The sequence below is a fragment of the Aplidium turbinatum genome, chromosome 15, assembly GCF_918807975.1.
Source record: "Aplidium turbinatum chromosome 15, kaAplTurb1.1, whole genome shotgun sequence".
Classification (NCBI taxonomy): Eukaryota; Metazoa; Chordata; class Ascidiacea; order Aplousobranchia; family Polyclinidae; genus Aplidium; species Aplidium turbinatum.
Window position 1 is genome coordinate 7620300 of NC_137486.1, and position 20137 is coordinate 7640436.

Sequence of the window (20137 nt, forward strand, 5' to 3'; positions counted from 1 at the left end):
GTTTCTCAACCTTTTCAATTCACTGACTATTTTTGCAATAGCCCAAACTTTTGCAGACTCATGAACTTGCTTCACCAGTTCATGGAAATTGGGGTTGATGGTCGTTAAGGCACATCTGATGTCGTCTTCTGGTTGTAATTGGTTGCAGTACTTGGTTTCAATGATAGCTAGTGCTGAGAAAGCAGCTTCATAAAGATACGTTGTCGGAAAGGGCAAAAGGGCTCTTGTTGCCTGCAAACAGAGTTCAAATAGATTGGGTTGCATTGCTTCGACGTTGGCCCAAAATTGATTCAGAGAAACATTTTTGTATTTCTCTTTCCACAGTAGACCTCCTCAATCCCCGGACTTTCTTTTGTTTTCATCTATATTGTGACTTTTCTGCATGGTTTTTCAATGCTGATTTCAAAAATATGCATAAAATTTTTTTTCGATCAACGTCTGGGAAGTTATTCGCTGTTGCTTAGCAACAACTTTTCATAAAAATTACAAAACTCCCCTTTAAAACCCCTTTACTTTTAACCTAGTATGCTGATATCTAGATGATCTGAAAGCATTTCTTCTGCTGAAGATTTAAAAAAAAAATTATTAAAATTGAACAATCGGTACCCGAGTTATGATCGTTTAAGTACCCAGATTACGCAGTCACGCATGACTGATTTTTGTTAATTTATTGCCAAATGATACTAGAAAAATGGTGAAAGTTGCTGTCAAGGGGTTTTTGGGGATAAGGAGTTCAAAAAATATATTAAAAAGTGTCTCAGAGCAACAGAAAAAGGTTATTAAAAAATTGATATGAACAGTCATGCATGAATGATTTTGTCGCAGTCGTTTCATTCCTACAACGAGATGTATTCCTTAGGCACCACAAATGTTAAATGCCTGGAGTCATATACAGTATAACGTGGAACCGATCATCTCAATGTAGCTAACATCTGGGTACCCATTGCACTTGATGTTAGAATACACGCTTCATTGCTCGGAAAGAGCTCTGATTAAGTGCAAGATGGTCATGGTCAGCCACAATTTCAATAGCATTTTTAACCCAGCATAATGTAGTCTATGTATCTAAATCATGTGGCAAAAAATAGATTTTAAAGTTAATCTTTTTTTGCACCCTTTGCTGGCAATATTTACTCTAAGATTTAACATAGCTCTGCTTTGTCAAATCCAATCTTTTTCCTCTACCCCTCAAAGCAGGGACGGGCAACATACGGCCCGCGGGCCGGATCCGGCCCGCGACGGGATTTTGAGCGGCCCGCAGACAGTTCCTTCTCTTTACATGATAATGTGGCCCGCGGCCACACTCTGACGCAATCACTCACTACTTGCTTACTACGTCAAATAATACTGACTGTTAGTTATTCTTTAGTCGTTTGTGTTCTTTGACTCTTTGTTTTCGGTTTTTAGTCAAGTGACAAGCATATTATGTTACGTCATAAACGGGCCCTTCCATCCTTTTTCTTTGTCTCTTGTAAGAATCTCCTTCAGTCTCAAACCTCGCCTCAAGCCGGAAAAATAAATCAAACTGAAATTTGGCTAAGTAGTGTAATAATTATACGGAGAACGTATGCAAATAATAGTGACTGTTAATTATTCTTCAGTTCTTTGTGTTTTTAGATTCTTTGTTTTCAGTTAAAATTAGATTATGAATTTACAATAAATATTTTCCCATTGATTTTGCCAAGAAACGTAAGCAGTAGGCCTTATGTTTGCTTTGCAATGAAAGTGTTACTGAAATCGACCACAGATGTCTCACTAACTTCAGCAGCTATTTAAGAACATTACGCTAATTGTTGATAAATTCATTAAATACTGTTTTTGATCTCTATGCTTTAAACTTCAAGTTTACATTACATACGATTTATTTCTTGTCTAAGTAGATAAATACGCGATTAATGTAGCAATTCGTGAATCCGGCCCGCCAAGTACTTCATTTTCCCATATCTGGCCCGCCTACTGGAGATGTTGCCCGCCCCTGCCTCAAAGTAATCTCCAAAGACCACTTAAACAGACACTAAAAAAGTTGAGTGAATATCTACTCATTTTAGATGTGAGATGGTAAGTGTTTTTTTTTACCCCAATAACCCCACTATTTTTTTTTTACCCCACTTGACTATATACCAGACAAACACATACATTTATTCTTTCATTTCATGAAATAAAATCTTTGATTATCAAACTCCTTCACTATAAATTTGATATATGTCTTTAAAATGTAACATTTTGGTCATTTTTGGCAAATAATCTCAAGTCCGTAATGTAGGTCAGAGAAAATTCAACGATTTATCATGAAAACAGTGAAAACAATTAGATAGGCCTACTATGCTTAGTGATCAAAACATTAGAATGCTGACACTGTTTAGTGTTTACCATTAATATATGTTCCAAATGATGCTTTTTTATCTGAATTTGATCTCCACATCATAGCTTATTGATAGCAGGTGGGTACTTTTTCATAGGTGAGAAGGGGTGAAAGCATCATTTTGAACATAAATTAATGGTAAGCAGTGCCAGCATTCCAATGTTTATGATCACTAAGCATAGTAGGCCTATCTAATTGTTGAAGCGACTGCGACAAAATCATTCATGCATGACTGTTCATATCAATTTTTTAATAACCTTTTTCTGTTGCTCTGAGACACTTTTTAATATATTTTTTGAACTCCTTATCCCCAAAAACCCCTTGACAGCAACTTTCACCATTTTTCTAGTATCATTTGGCAATAAATTAACAAAAATCAGTCATGCGTGACTGCGTAATCTGGGTACTTAATTAAACGATCATAACTCGGGTACCGATTGTTCAATTTTAATAATTTTTTTTTTTAAATCTTCAGCAGAAGAAATGCTTTCAGATCATCTAGATATCAGCATACTAGGTTAAAAGTAAAGGGGTTTTAAAGGGGATTTTTGCAATTTTTATAAAAAGTTGTTGCTAAGCAACAGCGAATAACTTCCCAGACGTTAATCGAAAAAAAAATTTTATGCATATTTTTGAAATCAGCATTGAAAACCCATGCAGAAAAGTCACAATATAGATGAAAACAAAAGAAAGTCTGGGGATTGGGGACTGGGGAGGTCTATTCCACAACTGTCGACTTTGCAGCACAACCGTTTGTTTTCCACACTACTGTATTGCTTTTAACCGCTGCGTATTTCTTGATGCTTACAATTAGTTAGCTAGTTACCTTCAAGAAGTTGAAATTTATTGCATTTTATTAATATTTTCAGATTCCTGATGAGGGCTTAGGTTAAGCCGAAAACGTTTGAATGTTAAACTATTTTGTAAATATGTAAAAAATATATATATAATACTGTTGTAATGCTCAACCCTGTGGTATTGTTGTGTCTTGCCTGTCTTTGGTATAATACAAGAGAACAGCATAAAAATATTAAAGAAATACAGATGTCCCGTTAGTTACAAATGCCATGTCCTGTTGGTCATGATGATATGCTTCATTTATGAAGCAGCCACTGACATACTACTGTACTTGATACAGTATTTCAAATTGAACATACGATGACATTTTGATATTTTGGCTGTGACACAATACTAGCAATTCAACAGAATTCATGCAGACAAGTAGTAGACTTTTGAACATGATTTTACCATGTGTAATTTTGATGATTTCTGATTTGTCCTATGTCCTGTTAGCCACCACCAATTTTTCAAAAAATCATAAAAAAAAGTATGAATTTCTCTAGTGGTGCAAATTTTAGGCTTTAGTTAGTAGTCACTAATAACTTACCCCACTTTTTTTTCTATCTTATCTAGTATTTTTTCAATATAATACGTATTTAGTCAAAATGTCCCATTAGTTACATTTGGAATTGCCGATTTGTAAGTTCATTGAAATTCGTTACAGATTGCATCTGATTCAAAGGCTCGCTCCATGCTGTGTTCATGCATGGATAAAGTCCTTATGAATATGAGCGACATTCAATGTTTAAGGGATACGTTGGATAGACTACGTTCTGTAGCGAGAACTAATGGGTATGCGAACAGTATTCACTTGATATATTATTTATTGCTATGGGCAGTGTTAATGGTATTATATTGTTGTAAGATAGATACAAACCATGGTGACCTTTATACACAGGCCATGACAGCGTGCAGCTTAAAATTTGACTGAAGGCCGATCTGTTTGTAGTTAACTCGCTATTATAAGTTGAAAATTTGAGTATTAATTGATACATATATTCTTTGTGTGTAGTTTGTGTGATTTTACTTTACTTCTGCACTGTTGCTACCATTCAAATAACGAAGTAGATTTTGGCACTTGTGCTGGAAATCCAAAAAACGTCTAAGAACACTAGTAACTGGGAGAAATTTGTCATTTTTTTTCGTAATTACAAGAGTTTTGCTGTGTTTTGAGTTTCAGTGATCATATACTGTATATGTATAATTGTATATATACCGGTACTTTATGGCAATTTGAATTCTCAAAACTATCATTTCAAAGAAATATAAAGTAAATTAAGCTTAGATTTTAAAATCAAAATTAGATTGCCCTGCACTTGCAGTCATGCCTCCAGTTTGCACATTGTCAAGGCCTGTGTATATAGATTGCTATAATACAAACGATACACTGCTTGCACACAGGACAGGGTATGATATCACTGGATTTACTTAACAAAAACATTTCATTTTTATGTTATATTTTTGTCATTTTAATTTTTAATGCATAATTGCATATGTACGATGGATAATGCTAAATCATCATCATCACAATCCATCGTCGGTTTGTTCCCCACTAGTGGGGGTGGCCGATTGTTTCCGCGCAGCAATTGTCTTAATCCCTTTTCTCCATTTCACCCTGTCCCTTGCATCTTCCTCCTTCAGTCCGACTTTTTTAAACTCATCCTTCACTTGTTGCTTCCACGTTCTTCTTGGACGACCGCGTTTCCTCTTCCCATCCACCTTTAGATCTAGTGCCTTTCTAAGAAAACTTCCTTCCTCCCTCCTTATCACATGTCCATACCATCTTACTTCATTTTCCCTTGCCAGTTCGTCTATGGTCTCTCTCATCTCTAGCATATCCAACAATTCCTCAGTCCTTTTTTCCTTTCTCGTTTTCACCCCACACATTGCTCTCACCATTGACCTTTCCGTTCTTCTCAGGATTGCCAGTTCACTCTCTCTCAATACCCATGTCTCGCTACCATATAGCATTGCAGGCCGCACACAGCTCCGATATACTTTTCCTTTCATCCTTAGTGAAAATTTTCTGCCATACAACATTTCCCCACATTCCCTGAACTTTGCCCAGCCCAATCTTGCCCTTGTTGTCACCGCTGCTTCACATCCACCACTTCCATTTATCCGATCACCCAGATAACAGAAGTCTGTCACTGTTTCGATGCCATGGCAGAACTCATCATCATGGCCTTCCACTTCATTCCTTCCTTTACTGCATTTCCCACAAACAAAACACTTCGCCAATCTTGTTGCAGCTCTCTTGACATTAGCACATCTTGCATGTACCCACTTTCCACATTCCTTGCATTGCATTGAATTTCTCATCACTTTCTTGCCACATATTCCACAGGGATCTACTTTGCTCTCAACAACTGTTCCTTCTGCTCCACTCACCATCACTTTTGTTTTTTCAAGATTCACCTTCATACCCTTGGTTTCAAATGCTTCTTTCCATTTCTCAAACTTTCTCTCCATTCCCTCCATACTATTACTTGTCAAGACCAGGTCGTGTGCATACAAAATTTCACTCAATAAGCCCTCCCTCACTCCTTCAGTTACAACGTCAACCACAATAGCAAATATCAGAGGTGACAAAACTCGGAATGGCCCGATTCGGTGAGTCCGATCCCTTAACGTCGGATTTTTTCAATTTTTTTTTTAATTATCGGGTACCGTGGCCTAATTATCATTGCCGTTTTAGGTTAGGGGTTAGGAGTTAGGGTTAGAGGTTAGGAACTCACCGAATCAGACTCACCGAATCGGACTCACCGAATCGGACTCACCGAATAGTAGCAGACCCGACAAAACTGATCCCTGGTGTACACCAACCTTCACAGAAAACTCGTTTGAATAATTTGATCCAACTCTCACTTTTGTTCTTGCATTCTCATACATAGACATCACAGCTCTCACTAATACCTCCGGTATACCTCTTTTCCTCATTGCCCATTCCATCACTTTCCTTGGTACTCTGTTAAATGTCTTTTCCAAGTCGACGAAACACATATATAGTTTTCTCTGCTTCTCTCGGTATTCCACCTGCATTCTTGTCAATATAAACAGAGCATCCACTGTACCTTTTCCTGGCATAAATCCAAACTGGATATCATTTAATTTCACCAATGTTCTCAACCTCTTTTCTAGTATTCGCTCCACAATTTTCATTCCATGCTCTAGTAGTTTTACACCTCTATATGCACTGCAACTTCTCACATCCCCTTTTCTCTTGGAACAACAATACTATGCTTCCACTCCTCCGGCATTCCCTCTCCATCTAATACCCTTTGGCTAAGTTGTAGCATTAGCCTACTTCAATTCCCAACTCTCCACTTGCTTTTATCATCTCTACGCTCACTTCTGATGGACCAGCTGCTTTATGCAGTTTCATTTGTCCCATTGCCTCCACCACTTCATCTAGAGTAACCTTTCCCACTGGACCCTCCACCAGATCAACCTCTGTCATATGATCCCATACATTCTCCTTATTCATAACATTTTCCATATGTTCCTTCCACACTTCTCCTCTGCTTTCCGGGCTGAAATGCAACTTCCCATCTCCACTCCTTATACATCTTCCCCCTACAATATCTTTCCCATCCTTTTTCATTTGCTTTATGAGTCTGAATGCTTTGTTTTGGCTTTCCCCCATTTTATTAAGTTCCTCCTCAGCACCATTCTTCATAGCTCTTGCAACAACCCTCTTTGCCTTCTTTTTCATACTCTTATACTTCTTTTTATTCTCTTCTGACCCATTTTTGCGCCACTGCATCTCTTTTCTGTGAAATCGCATGCTTCACCTCCTCATCCCACCACCATGTGTCTCCACGATCCCTCCTCACTTTCTTTTTCCCACATACTTCACATGCTGCTAGGACACCTTTCTTAAATGAAGCCCACAAGTCCTGCGCACTCATGTTTACCAGCTCTTTTGCTCTTTTCACAAACTTAATTCTCGTTTCTTTTTCCTCCAGTTTCCACACATTTCTCACAAAAACTCGTTCTTTCTTCACAATTTTCTTCACTTTTTTCATATTTAAGTCTCCTACTACTAGTCTATGCTGCAACTCCCACGGAATTACTTTCACATTCTTCAAGTACTTTCTCTGTTCCTGCCCAACCACAATAAAATCAATTTCCGACTCATGTCCTCCTGAGCTGTAAGTCACCTTCCTTTTCTCTTTCTTTTTAAACCATGTGTTGGTAATACAAAGTTTCCTTTCATCACAAAATTCAAGTAGCATTCTTCCTTCCATGTTTCTCTCCCCAAAACCATACCCTCCATGAATGCCCTCGAACCCATTTGCTTGTTTTCCAACATGCCCATTAAAATCTCCTAATCCAAACACCAACTCTTTTGAACTCCGTAAATCCCATTCCTCTGCCAAAACATCATAAAAGCTTTCCTTTTCTAAGTAATCCCTACCACTTTGATGTGCAAATGCACAGATTAGCCTCACTACCTCCTCTTCAAAAGCAAGTACCATTGTCATCACTCTGTCACTCCTTCTTCTAACTTCTATTACTTTCTCACATAATTCCTCTTTTACCAAGAAACCAACACCACCGATTCCTGTGTTATTTCCTGACCACCATAACTTATATCTCCTCCCATTGGCACCTAAAAACCGCGCTGACTGTCCCCTCCATCTTACTTCCTCTAGGCCACATATATCCACCCTTCTTTTTCTTAGTTCTTCACATCTAAATGTCTAATCTAAAAAATGTAGCTGGTTATTTCTGCACTTAACCCTGATCCCATGAAGTATTAACCGGTTTTGTTGTTTCTGTTTTCACATATTGATGTTGTACTGGTTTGTTCAGTTGTAATAGGGCAGGGTTAATTGCTGTTCTTGCAGTGAAGATAGAGTCTGCTTATAAAATATATAATATGAATAATCATAAACATCTAGTGAGTATCATCTGTATCGTGTCTGCTGAACAGTGTGAACACGTATTGGGCAGACACTGGAAGTAGTTAATGAATGCGTTTCTTACAGACTGTTACTACATTAGCCTGCTTTTCTTACTGCGGCTATGTTTCAGACTTCGGTTCAAAGTTCAACTGGACAAAGATTCAATAGGTCCTGAAACTTCATACCAAATAGTAGGCGATATGTTCGACATTGAAATTGTTCTAGATGGAAATCATTTTAATGGCCCAGCTGTGCTTGATGTAAAAGTAAACCATTCAGATCAAGTACGAAGTTGTCCGGAATTGGTGGAAATCATCAGGTTAAAAACAAATGCTTTTTAGTTTGTATATTTGCATATTTACATATTTTTATTCAATTTCAAAAGTTCCATCAATACATGAAGTAAATCTAAAAGTAATTGCATAAGCTCTCTTTAATCATACTATAAATAATCATTCTAATCATTCTACATACCGAGTATGCTGAGTAACTTTGATTTGGCGAGAGATATGTCTAGTGATGTTTTATGCCAAATCTTTACTTTGTACTGCTGTGCGGAAAGGCCCGTTTCGGAGAGGCCGATTTGGAGAAATCCCAATTCGGAGTCAGCATTTCTCGGAGAAAACCGATTCGGTGACTTCTTAAATCCAGCGACGGCTTTTGTTTATTTTTAAAGAATTTATAGGGATCACTCGGATAGGCGGTTTTTGTGTTTGCCTTCTCATACCGATGCAAACAAGGAAGTTATTGTTTCAATGAGGTAGATGTAAATTAGCTGATATCTTGTGGGTATAGGCTATATAGCGATAACTAGCAACTTTAGTTGAGATATTTTTGCTGAGACTTCATTTGGTTATAATGGTTAACCACTATTGTTAATCACAAAATTTCGTTTGACAACTGTTATATTTTTTTCACTGAGACTTTAGTTGAGACTTTTTTGTTGAGAGTTTATTTGGATAACATTTTTTATCAGCTATTTCCTTTGAATAAGCAGGTGTTGCTGTGAGATTTTAGAAATCTCCGAAAAAGGCTGTCTCCAAATTGAGATTTTTCCGAATCGGATTCTCCGAATAAGAGCAGACCGTTTGTACTGCATGCAACGTTTTTAACCCAAATGGTTTTACAGAAATGGACGCTTTTTGGCTCTTTCAAAACACTTGAAAGGTCTTATTGACATGTATCCAGGGACAATGGATCGCCAAACAAAAACTCGGGTTTACATGGCATTGCAATCTCTAGAAGTCGACATCAAGAAGATGAATCAGTTGTACATGTAAGTGTCCGGAATGGCCCGTTTCGGTGAGTCCGATCTCTATTCGGTGATTTTTTCAATTTTTTTTTTAAATTATCGGGTACCGTAGCCTAATTATCATTGCCGTTTTAGGGTTAGGGGTTAGAGGTTAGGAACTCACCGAATCGGACTCACCGAATAGTAGCAGACCCGTAAGTGTCATTGAGTTACCCGGCGTACATCATCACTGAGCTGCATTGTGCCCTTTACTTGGAATACTGACTTGCTTATTAACAAGAGTCTGCACTTGGTCGAAGTCTTCGTCTGTATGCAACAGTACCTGGAGTTTCACCTCATGTAATGTAACACCCACTAGCTGAAAAATAAGTGGCATTGTTGCAGTGTAATAATTGCTTGCGTTTTTTTTCTGTGCTCGTGTTTACAGTTATTTAAGACAGGTAAGGTTTTGTCGTTTCGTTAATAAGTTTGTTGTTTATGCAGGGACACCCATAAAGACTCGGATAGTGTTAACACCGTTCTACATGGATTAGTTGGGCTACTAGCGCCGCATGTGACTGGCCGTAGCTGCCGCCTCAGTTACTATCTTACCCCATATGACGTGTTGGATGGAAATGCTGATGATTTCACCAAAGTATTTGACCAGTGTGAGTTGAATAGCATCAGAATTGTGTTACCTGCTTTTGGTTTCCGAAAAATGTTGAGACTTGTGCGGCTGTGCGCTTCTCTCTGATTTTGTGAGAGGAGAATCTCCCGACTGAAATAAAATCCCTCATGATTTCATACCGTAGTTATATATGTTTTGTAACAAATTACTTCATGAAGAGTCTATTACTGCAACCTACCTACCATATCTTCCTGTTCTTTATTCCCTGAACCTGTTGTCTATTTTTTATTTCTCCCACTTCTGGTGATGCCACAGATGCTGATGGTGATCCTCCACTTTGTTGAAATTTTCCTCCTCGCTGATCCTCATCATCTCCGAGTTTTCTGTAACGTTTTTGTTTTCCTTTTAGTTCCCTCTTTTTCATCCAAACTTTCAACTACAGTATATTTTTTCCTGCGATATTTTATTCCATCCCCATCTAGCCTGGCCCTGCTAATCTTTCCTACTTTTTCAAACCCAGAAGAAGTTGAATTAACAACTATATTTGTTCACCTTATTCTGCTCTTATTCTCTATGATGGATTGATGGTCTTCTGAAACAGAATTTTTTAGAGTGTGTGCCACAGTAGGGTGGGCTGAAAAAAACTTTTTTTTGAAATTGAAAAAGTGGCCCCTCCAAAAAGTTGGCAAATTGTCCAAAACCTGGAAATGTGAAGTTTTATGAAATTCTACTGACTTTTTACAAGTTGTCATAGAGAGTTAAATATAATTATGTAATTTTAATGACCTGTTTTAGCCTAATGCTGCGAGTTCGCTGTGGTAATAATGGATTGCACTAGGTTTCAGGACACAGTTCCCTAGTCATGTGCTTGAACGAATGGTGGTTGAAGTCAGTGATTCGTTCTTTTATGCGGCTCTTTTGTTTGGCTTGAGGCTGCTGGCTGTTGATTTTTTGTGTTATTAGGTTTCTGAGTTTGTAAATTTCACAACAATAACACCTAACAACACAGAAACTTAAAGTAATACGTAACAAAACGCATGTAATTGACAAAAACAAGCTTAGACGAGAACGACATAAATATCGAGAACAAATTCGACAAGACCAAACAAAATTTTTGAAATTAATTGATGGTGTATAATAATATGTTGATGGACGGAAAGATGCTACCCTTACAACAATATAATACAACTTGAAAATCATATCAGTCACCCTCCTTGGAAGAACCTCATGTGATAGTCGGAGAACCTGGGGAATACTATCTAACCCATTTTGCTTCTGAAGATGGAAGAGGAAGAACGATTGCTAAATGCATCTACAATACCATCAAGGACACCGATTGTATAGCTAATATGACTGGTGTTAACTTGGGGTGCATAAGGATGCTGGAAGTAGAACTTCAAAGGCCTAAAATGGGTAGTTTGTCTACTACACACAAATGAACTTAGACTACGTCATATTTTTGTTCATCTTGATGGAAACTCAAGAAGCCCAGATTCTTTTTCTGGACCAATAAATTGATAAACAGTTAGACTTGCTGTCAAATCTATTCCCAACTCACACTTGGAAAGTGGAGAGTGTGAGTTGGGAATAGATTTGACAGCAACTACTGGCCATTTGGACACACTAGAGTCTAACTGTTTACCAATTGGTCCAGAAAAAGAATCTGGGCTTCTTGAGTTTCCATCAAGATGAACAAAAATATTAATTTCAAAAATTCAATTTCAATTAATTCATTTCAATTAATTTCAAAAATTTTGCTTGGTATTGTCGAATTTGTTCTCGATATTAATATGTCGTTCTCGTCTAAGCTTGTTTTTGTCAATTACATGCGTTTTATTACGTATTACTTTAAGTTTCTGTGTTGTTAGGCGTTATTGTTGTGAAATTTACAAACTCAGAAACCTAATAACACAAAAAATCAACAGCCAGCAGCCTCAAGCCAAACAAAAGAGCCGCATAAAAGAACGAATCACTGACTTCAACCACCATTCGTTCAAGCACATGACTAGGGAACTGTGTCCTGAAACCTAGTGCAATCCATTATTACCACAGCGAACTCGCAGCATTAGGCTTAAGCAGGTCATTAAAATTACATAATTATATTTAACTCTCTATGACAACTTGTAAAAAGTCAGTAGAATTTCATAAAACTTCACATTTCCATTTTTTTTCACTTCTATAATTTTCATTGTTTTGTTACTTCAACACTAGAGAGAGCTATTGAAAAATCTTGTTGCAACCTTAAAATATTGTCAAATTTGATAGTGGTTACCTGATTACTATGGCTGGTCAAGATCCTATGATTCTTTTCACTTTTGTATGCTTATGGAACCCTTGCCCATTTTGACAATCTGTACTGGTTAACTATAGATAATGCCTCAAAATAAAGTTTTTTGAAAATAACTTCATTTTTAGACATTTTATGGCAAAATGTTCTCTTAAGACAAATAGAAACATGCTTCTTCTGCTTCTTTTGATACCAGTTTTAGTTCTCTATGACCATCGGCTAAAAAGTTAGAGCACTTTCCAAAAATTTGACCTTTTCGCGACCTTTAGTGCGATGTTGCTCGGCCGCTAGAGGGAGCAACTGAAAATTTTTAGTGAAACAGAAGGTTTTGGACAATATGCCAACTTTTTGGAGGGGCCACTTTTTCAATTTAAAAAAAAAGTTTTTTTCAGCCCACCCTAGTGTTACAGCACAATGGTGTTCCGCGAGAGGATCACAAGTGTGCTGCGAATGTGTAGCTTGGTTTGAATGTTGCAGCCACAGCGCAAAGCTGCAGTGTGTCAAAGTAGTTTAGAAACTGAAGCGTTCGCTTTCGTGCTGCAGTAGACCGCCAGTTATAATTGAATTAACCACGTAAATCGCTTGACAATCAGACTACTCCAAACGATGTCAAGCCCCGAATCAAGACTATTTGTGCACAAGAGCAGGCACACTTTTTACATTACCGAAAAGTAAACTTTTTTACAGTTATAGATTGGCTAAAATAAAACTAACTTTAAGTAGGGAACTTCTCTCATGTAGCCTATAGTTTGTTGAACGTACCAGCTTGGATCAAAAAGTGAGTGAAAACCAATATATACTAAAAAAGCATTGACGTAGTAAGTCAATGTGCCGCGAGATTCTGAAATTCTTTGATGTGTCGTAATCCGAAAAATTTTGAAAACCGCTGCTGTAAAATTTGGTTTCATCATTTCTCCCAGTAAGCGACGAGAAAGGTCTCCACGCAGAAGTCCGGATAGAAAAGCATTCTTCTCCTTGCAAGCTTCCAATTGCCCCTCTCATCGCAAACAATCATCCCATTTCAGGAAGCGGGTATGGTTACGGATATGATAAAGAAGATTTTTTTATTAAACTGCAATATTTCACTAACAATTCAATAAAAACGCTTTTAAGTTGGTTTAGGCTTTCTACACCTATTTGTTCGGCACATAGAATAATTGGTACTGTCACAAGTTCATCATACATTGCTTGTTTTTCTTGCTTATAATTTGAAAAAGAAGCTTCAGTTAATTTAAGTAAACACACAGCAAAGATGTCCAAAAACGTTCAGTGATCAGTTGTTTTAGTATTCTCTTGAAACGTAATCAACAAACAAGCCTCAATATTTTCACTGTTATTCAGGCAGCCTCGGTTTTCTGACGTGAACCAACACAACTCTATCCACTTGCCAGCTTGCTTTGTTCTCAAACTGAAACCTCCTGTCATTGTGATGCAAAGCATAGCTGACGACATAGAAGAGGAAACTGGTAAGTTTGTATCATGATTTTTGGCCACTGCACTGGTCTTTTGTTAGTGGTACAAATTGAAATGATACAGATACAGAGAACAATCATTACCTCAGCATAATGGTCCTGATTGCTCGACTAGAGCAATTTCTTCAAACTCTTCTGCGCTTGAATCCGTAAAATAGTTGGTATCAAGTTTAAATGTGTCAGGTAGAAGAACAGCTTTGTTTTATATATAACCTCTGTACAAGTTAAAATCTTCCAGTTGCTGTTCAAGCTCCGAGTCACGTTCCAGCTCACCTCGAACCAAAAATAACTTCTGGTTTAGCTTCAACACAGTTTCGATGCAATTTGCATGACTGCTTTTTGTATAATTTTGTTGATAGGCTATTGCTTTTGCATTTTATCAAACTACTTGCATGCAAAGCACTGAAGCAAATCTCGTTTACAAAGCATGGCTGTTAGGCATGCCTCGAAATTTGTACTTTTTTCCGGCGGTTAAGCATGTCCTACCGGACTGGCCCTTTCAGCAGACATTTAATACCTCAACCGGACATATTTTTTACATGTATATTTTGCACAAAATCACACTACAGTATTGTGTAGTCGTGTTTGTAGAAGAAGATTTTCTACAACAGAATAAATCTGCAATGGTTGATGGCTTAATTAACCGACCCTGAAGTATACTGGAGCAGATTGCTTGCAAATAAATCAGTGCGTTAATGACAGTCGTGTAATGACGCAATAAACACAATTGAAAACAACAATCCAACTTTCCTTATTACAAAAGCAACTACGGTCACTTATTCCGTGGTTTTCGCGTTATAGAATCGTTGTGCCTAGCAATTACTGCCGGCGCGGGGTTGTAAATCTCCATGTCAGGACCGTCCAGACCATGACGGTCCAGACAAATGCGCATTAGTGACTCAATAGTGTTAGCCCTCAATAGTGTTAGTGTTAACTAACTAACACAATAGTGTTAGTCTAACACCCTCCCTTCTGTGCAGAAATTCTATTTCTATCAGTATCAGCGTGAATAAGGTCGCCACATTCGCCTAAGCACGTGCGCAACCCAGCTGAGACTTGCTTCTCTGTGACGTTTCTTTTTAACAAACGATCAATGTAACGCACTAATTCTCATTGTTAAAATTAGAATACATATCCTGCCGAAAAGTTCAGATAACTTTATTTCAAGGCAACATTGCAAGGCGTTGAAATGATGTGAAAATGGCTACTTTTGCCATCAGCTCGTTAACCACGCCACTCTAATGTGATCTTTAAAGCAATTGCCTGTACTATTATTGTTTCAGCTCCGTATTTGTTCGCGTTAAACAAACAATTGTAACAATTCACATTTAAAATATATTTTTGCTGCATTAGCTCTATTTTTGTCAAGAATTTTGCGGCAGTCATTTATGACCGACCAATGAGTCGGCTTCGGCAGACATTCAAGGTCATTCCGGAGGTCATGACCGCCGGAATTTCGAGGCCTGCTGTTAGGCGCTATTCATCATCGTTCCTTTTCTTGTGTATTGCTTTTATATGACATGCAGTTTTATCCAAATTGTTTGGAAACATCTCCGAAAAAGCAGGCATCATTCACAAACTGTTGTTCTCAGGCATGTCCGTATTCAAAGACAGCAATCTTCAGCCATATTTATCTCTGTTACAAAACGAAGACGAAGTTTTAGAGGTAAGGAGAATGAATTTGAGTTTTTATACCCTTCCTTCAACTGGTTGTATTGCATCTACAGTATCTGATATCCTGATTTCGGGATTCCTTTGTTGTGAACTTCTAAAAACTGATGTATTATTTATTACGCCAGTTATACGTTACTGTTTGTTGATATAACCTTCCCATCCCATTTTTTTTTGCATTGATTCAACGTCTGTAAACAATGAGCTTAATACTAGTTAGTTTAATATTCACTTTGATTAGTGACCCTTTTGTTGTTTGATAACTGATGAAACTAAAAAGTTCAACGTTGTGTGGTTGTATCTGTGATAGAAATGTTCATCATGAATTTCTGTTTTCACTTGTCATTTCTGAAGCAAGGCTTAGCGTATGGGATTAACTCAACCAGAAAATCAGTCATTTTTTACATTAATTTAACGTTTTACGTACGTCAAATGGATTTGAAAAACCATTGGTCTGTTGTCTTGAAAACTTACAACTTACATTTTTTGTTTATATTACATTGAACTCCTTTAACATAACAGGTTATCTTTGACGGGCAAAAACACATGTATAGTCTTGATCTGAAGCATTTCAAGGCTGGATTAGTCAAAGAGATATTATTCACACACCCTAGCCACTTGCTAGCCATCTTGAATTTGTTGCGGAAGCAAGCCTACTTGAACACCATTTTTTCGAGCTGCATTCGTCCAAAGAAGATTGATGACACCCACCCAAGTAGGTTAATTTACGCCTGCTATTCCTGCCAGTAGAATACTACATTTCTCTAAGATGCACAACTTCACAATTGCGAAGTAACACTGGTCAATGGATCATTTGCGCAGTGAAATTTTACTCTTGCGTACTTGGATCGCTATAAACTTAAAATTAAATAAAAAATTATTCGAGTCTTAGAATCATAATGCGCAGTGTAAAATTTTCTTAGAGAGAACACTGATTATGTTGATTGGTGGCATTTTGCGCATTCTCCACTGTTCTATTTCATTTTCGCCGTAACAGGCGAGTTTAACATAGCCCCACCCTTTGTGATGGTGAATAATCACCAATCGTTATGTTTGTGTAGTACAATTGTAATTTACTACAGTCAGCTGGTTACTTGAAAAAGGCTAACATGAGTATTGATTATGGCCGAAAACGTTTGCAGTTTTTAGTTGATTCTCATGTTATTATATTATGTTAAATGCCGTCTGGTTGTTAGGTTTTATTTGTGTATGGTTCAAAAAATCACCTTTTTACCAAGATTGTTAAATTGTAGTTTACTATAAAAAATCTGGCAACATCTTTGTGCAGGAAGATCATACAAGGAGTGGTTTATTGATGTGTCCGTAAACAAAGATTTAACTGTTTTGAATCTAACATTCGAGCACCCTTTTTGCCCCAATTCCTCTGTGTTCGGTGAGTCTCAACTATCTTCCGCCATCCGCGACAATATTAATTAATTAGACTCTTTGTTTATGATCTAATTCGAGTACTAACATTATATTTTGCTACCCAAGCAAAGACAGTAGTACGTTTAGTCGTGTATGAGTTGATTATACAAGACAGGTATAATATCGGCCATTTTTTCACGTATTACAGCAGTAGCATCGCTTCCATTTCATGTTAAGCTTAAAGTTTATTCATTCATAGTTTCACTATCTTTCTTTGTTCTGTCCTCGCCATTTTCTTAAATATTTCAGGTGAAATTCACTTCTCCAGCGAAGGATTCCTTTCCTGCCAGCTGTTCACTGGCAGAGGAGATCCATGTCTGTGCAGCGACAAATATGTGACGACAATCTTGCAAAAATCTTTTTCTCTCTCACTGATGATGAGGTAGGTATCTAGGTGGACGTTAGCGCTTCTGATGAGGTTTTCATCGTAAACAAAGTGATGTTTATGCAATTTAGATACCTGAATTATTGTGGGTACTTGTCATTGCAGTGAAAAGTTTTCATATTTCCATACAGTCCATGACTCGTTCATTTTTTCAATATACTATTACTTGTAGCTTTCTTAAGGGTACCCATAACAGTTGTATTTTATTTACCGAAGAAGTAACTTTTTGACTTGAAATCAAATGTTTACCATGCATGCATATAACTCATGTGTTAACCGGTAGTTTATCTTTCTGTTATAGAAATTTAGTTATCCAAACAAAGAGGAACCCACGTAAAGAACCGGACCGGAGTCGAGTTTTCCGCCATTCTACCTTTCACCAACATCCAGCTACGACCGCCACATACAAGAAACAAACCAGTATTAACCATCCCAAACCGGCTTTACATAACCAAGGTAAGCCTGTCAATCAAAATCTTGCTAGACAGACCGGGGCAAACCAGATGAAACCGGTTAACAGAGCAGCCCAACAGGAACAAGTGACTGCCAACTCTGCAATCTCGTCCATGAAAGTGTTCCTAGCAGCAACCAACAGCCAAGAAAAAGGTAAGCTATGTGTGTGCAGAGTGCACGCATAAGATCTTGTTTTTTTGGTTTCTACTGTAGAATGAATTTTGACTAACGAGTAAAAGTGCAATGTGTCAAACTATTTTAAGGTCACGGCTCTATCCTAGACACGGCAAAATCTGTCATTTTGCTGTATGGGGTATCTAATCTATTGCTCCAAACATGTCTGCATCAAGTCTCTTCAAAATAACATTAAGTTTCTTCATGAATTGATCAGAGATCTCTGGTGATCATACCAAAAAAGAAGCCCATCATCCGATGTTGACCCAGCTGCTGAAGCCGCAGGATGGCTCCATGATGCCCGCGCGACAAAATCCCGTGCAGCAGAAAAAGGTGCCCAACCGCTAGAAACAAATGAATACGTGAATTCAAGGAGGGCCCAACTTCCACAATCCACGAAGTTGTTTTCGTGGTGGAACTTCGATAGTGATTATATGCTGAGATATACTGATAAGAAGTATTATACTTGAAAATTTCACTGGGTGGTGATGCTGCGGAGAAACTATGGGCAAGTTAATCCCCGAAAATTGGGCCCTTTACAACTCAACGGGAATGCATGTGCTGCGAACTCTTTGTAAATGGTTTTATTAATAAGAAAATAGGCGCATAGCACGAAAAGATTGATTACAATACAAAAAGCAAGGCAAAACAATAATGCAGCAAGGTTCAAGACGTTTCAAAATCAAATATTTACTCTTCATAGTCAAGAGTCTTCTTCGGGTCCACCATGGGGCTTGTGTGCATTCAAGGCTGTCATATACTATTTTGCTTCTTCTCCAAAATATAGTACCAGTGATTGAACGTCTTTCACTTTCTGAGGAATTATGTAGCACTGGGCCTGTGTAGAGGAGATCAGTGGAGTGCTCAACCAGAGCGTACGTTGGCTTTAAAAGCCGAAAACTTTGCTCCAACAGGACATTCATCTCTGCAGCTTGTTGTTGGATGTATCTGAGGATTTTAAACTGGGTGATTTTCTGGTCATTTAGCTTTAATCTTGTAACTTTTTTAAAAAAATTCACAGTCTTTTATATCACTTCCTTTCATAACGGTCAGCTGAAAGCGCTCACAGATCATGTCGTTCCAGCCGGTGTAAAGCTGGACATGGTGGCGCTTTCTCTTCATTCTCTCTATAATGTCAAACCCTTTGTCACATGGCGGATAACAATGACCGCGTGTGGGCAGATAATGAGTTGTGGAATCCAATCTGCCATGCAATACCAAAGAATGCAGATATTGCACTGTGGTATTATTGTGGTTTTGGCCACGACTCCCATCGATAAATTCGGTGCATTAGCATCCAGGTGTTTGGAAATGTAATCGTGAAAGCAGCTCATCAGCTTATTTACACCCCTTCCAGCTTCTGTTTTAGGCCATGTCAGGAGCCTTGATATGATGTCCAGGGGGTACTTTTGCACCTTCAACGCGCTTCTAAAGAAAATACGCACACATTCTGAAGACATTAATATCACATTCAAGATATCTCCTTTTGTTCCCCTGACCACCATATTGAGTCACCCAGTGTGGAAAATTGATACTGTATGTACAATTGTGCAGTGTAGTATGAGAAATTTTCAGCTTGATGTCATCACCTTCTGAAACCTGTTTGCTTCTTTAGTCTTTTTGTGTGGTTCCTTGTGCTTCCAACTGAGCTATACACCTGGTTTGTTTACCTGACAGAGTCCAACAAGGGCTCAATTTCTGGAGTTGGCTTCTTGAAATCAATGGAAATATTGAGGGGGTATTTTTCATATTAAAAAAGGGGGGGTTTGCGACACTTTTTAACCTTGAATGAGCGTAAAGTCCACAAGGGATCCACGTAAAGCAGATACTTAAAACATCTAAATACAGTGAAAAAAATATTTGAATCAATTTCAAGATATTAACGTCTACCCTTTGAAGTACGTGTTAATTTGAAGAGAAGGAGACATTATTTATGGTCTCTGTTAAAGAAGGTCCTTCTTTAACAGAGACCACAAATAATGTCTCCTTCTCTTCAAATTAACACGTACTTTAAAGGGTAGACGTTAATATCTTGAAATTGATTCAAATATTTTTTTCACGGTATTTTTCATGTTTGGACTTAAACATTTAGCCGAGTTTCAGATATTATTTAGAAGACACTGAAAGGAAAAAATGCAATTTGAAAAAAAAAAAGTCGAATTGGGCCCTTTTTGAATTCACATATTCAAATGCCTCAAATTATGCAGTAGAATTATCCTAAATCGTCACCTCAATAGGATTAAAAAAGTGACAAAGTATGCAAACAGGTCAAAACTATAAGAATTGTGCCGGTACC

At 37.7% G+C, this 20137-nt stretch overlaps 1 protein-coding gene across 1 annotated transcript in view; it reads left to right on the forward strand.

The window, feature by feature from the left end:
- Positions 1-20137, forward strand: part of LOC145783914 (uncharacterized) — a 43178-nt gene that overhangs the window by 360 nt on the left and 22681 nt on the right. Inside the window, exons 2-13 of the mRNA XM_082595676.1 lie at positions 3867-3994; positions 8243-8431; positions 9242-9388; positions 9848-10011; positions 13179-13290; positions 13600-13724; positions 15323-15396; positions 15924-16116; positions 16690-16794; positions 17079-17211; positions 17516-17820; positions 18059-18174. Of these exons, the coding sequence (XP_082451802.1) occupies positions 3867-3994; positions 8243-8431; positions 9242-9388; positions 9848-10011; positions 13179-13290; positions 13600-13724; positions 15323-15396; positions 15924-16116; positions 16690-16794; positions 17079-17211; positions 17516-17820; positions 18059-18174 (1791 nt within the window). The remainder of the gene's footprint in view (positions 1-3866; positions 3995-8242; positions 8432-9241; positions 9389-9847; positions 10012-13178; positions 13291-13599; positions 13725-15322; positions 15397-15923; positions 16117-16689; positions 16795-17078; positions 17212-17515; positions 17821-18058; positions 18175-20137) is intronic.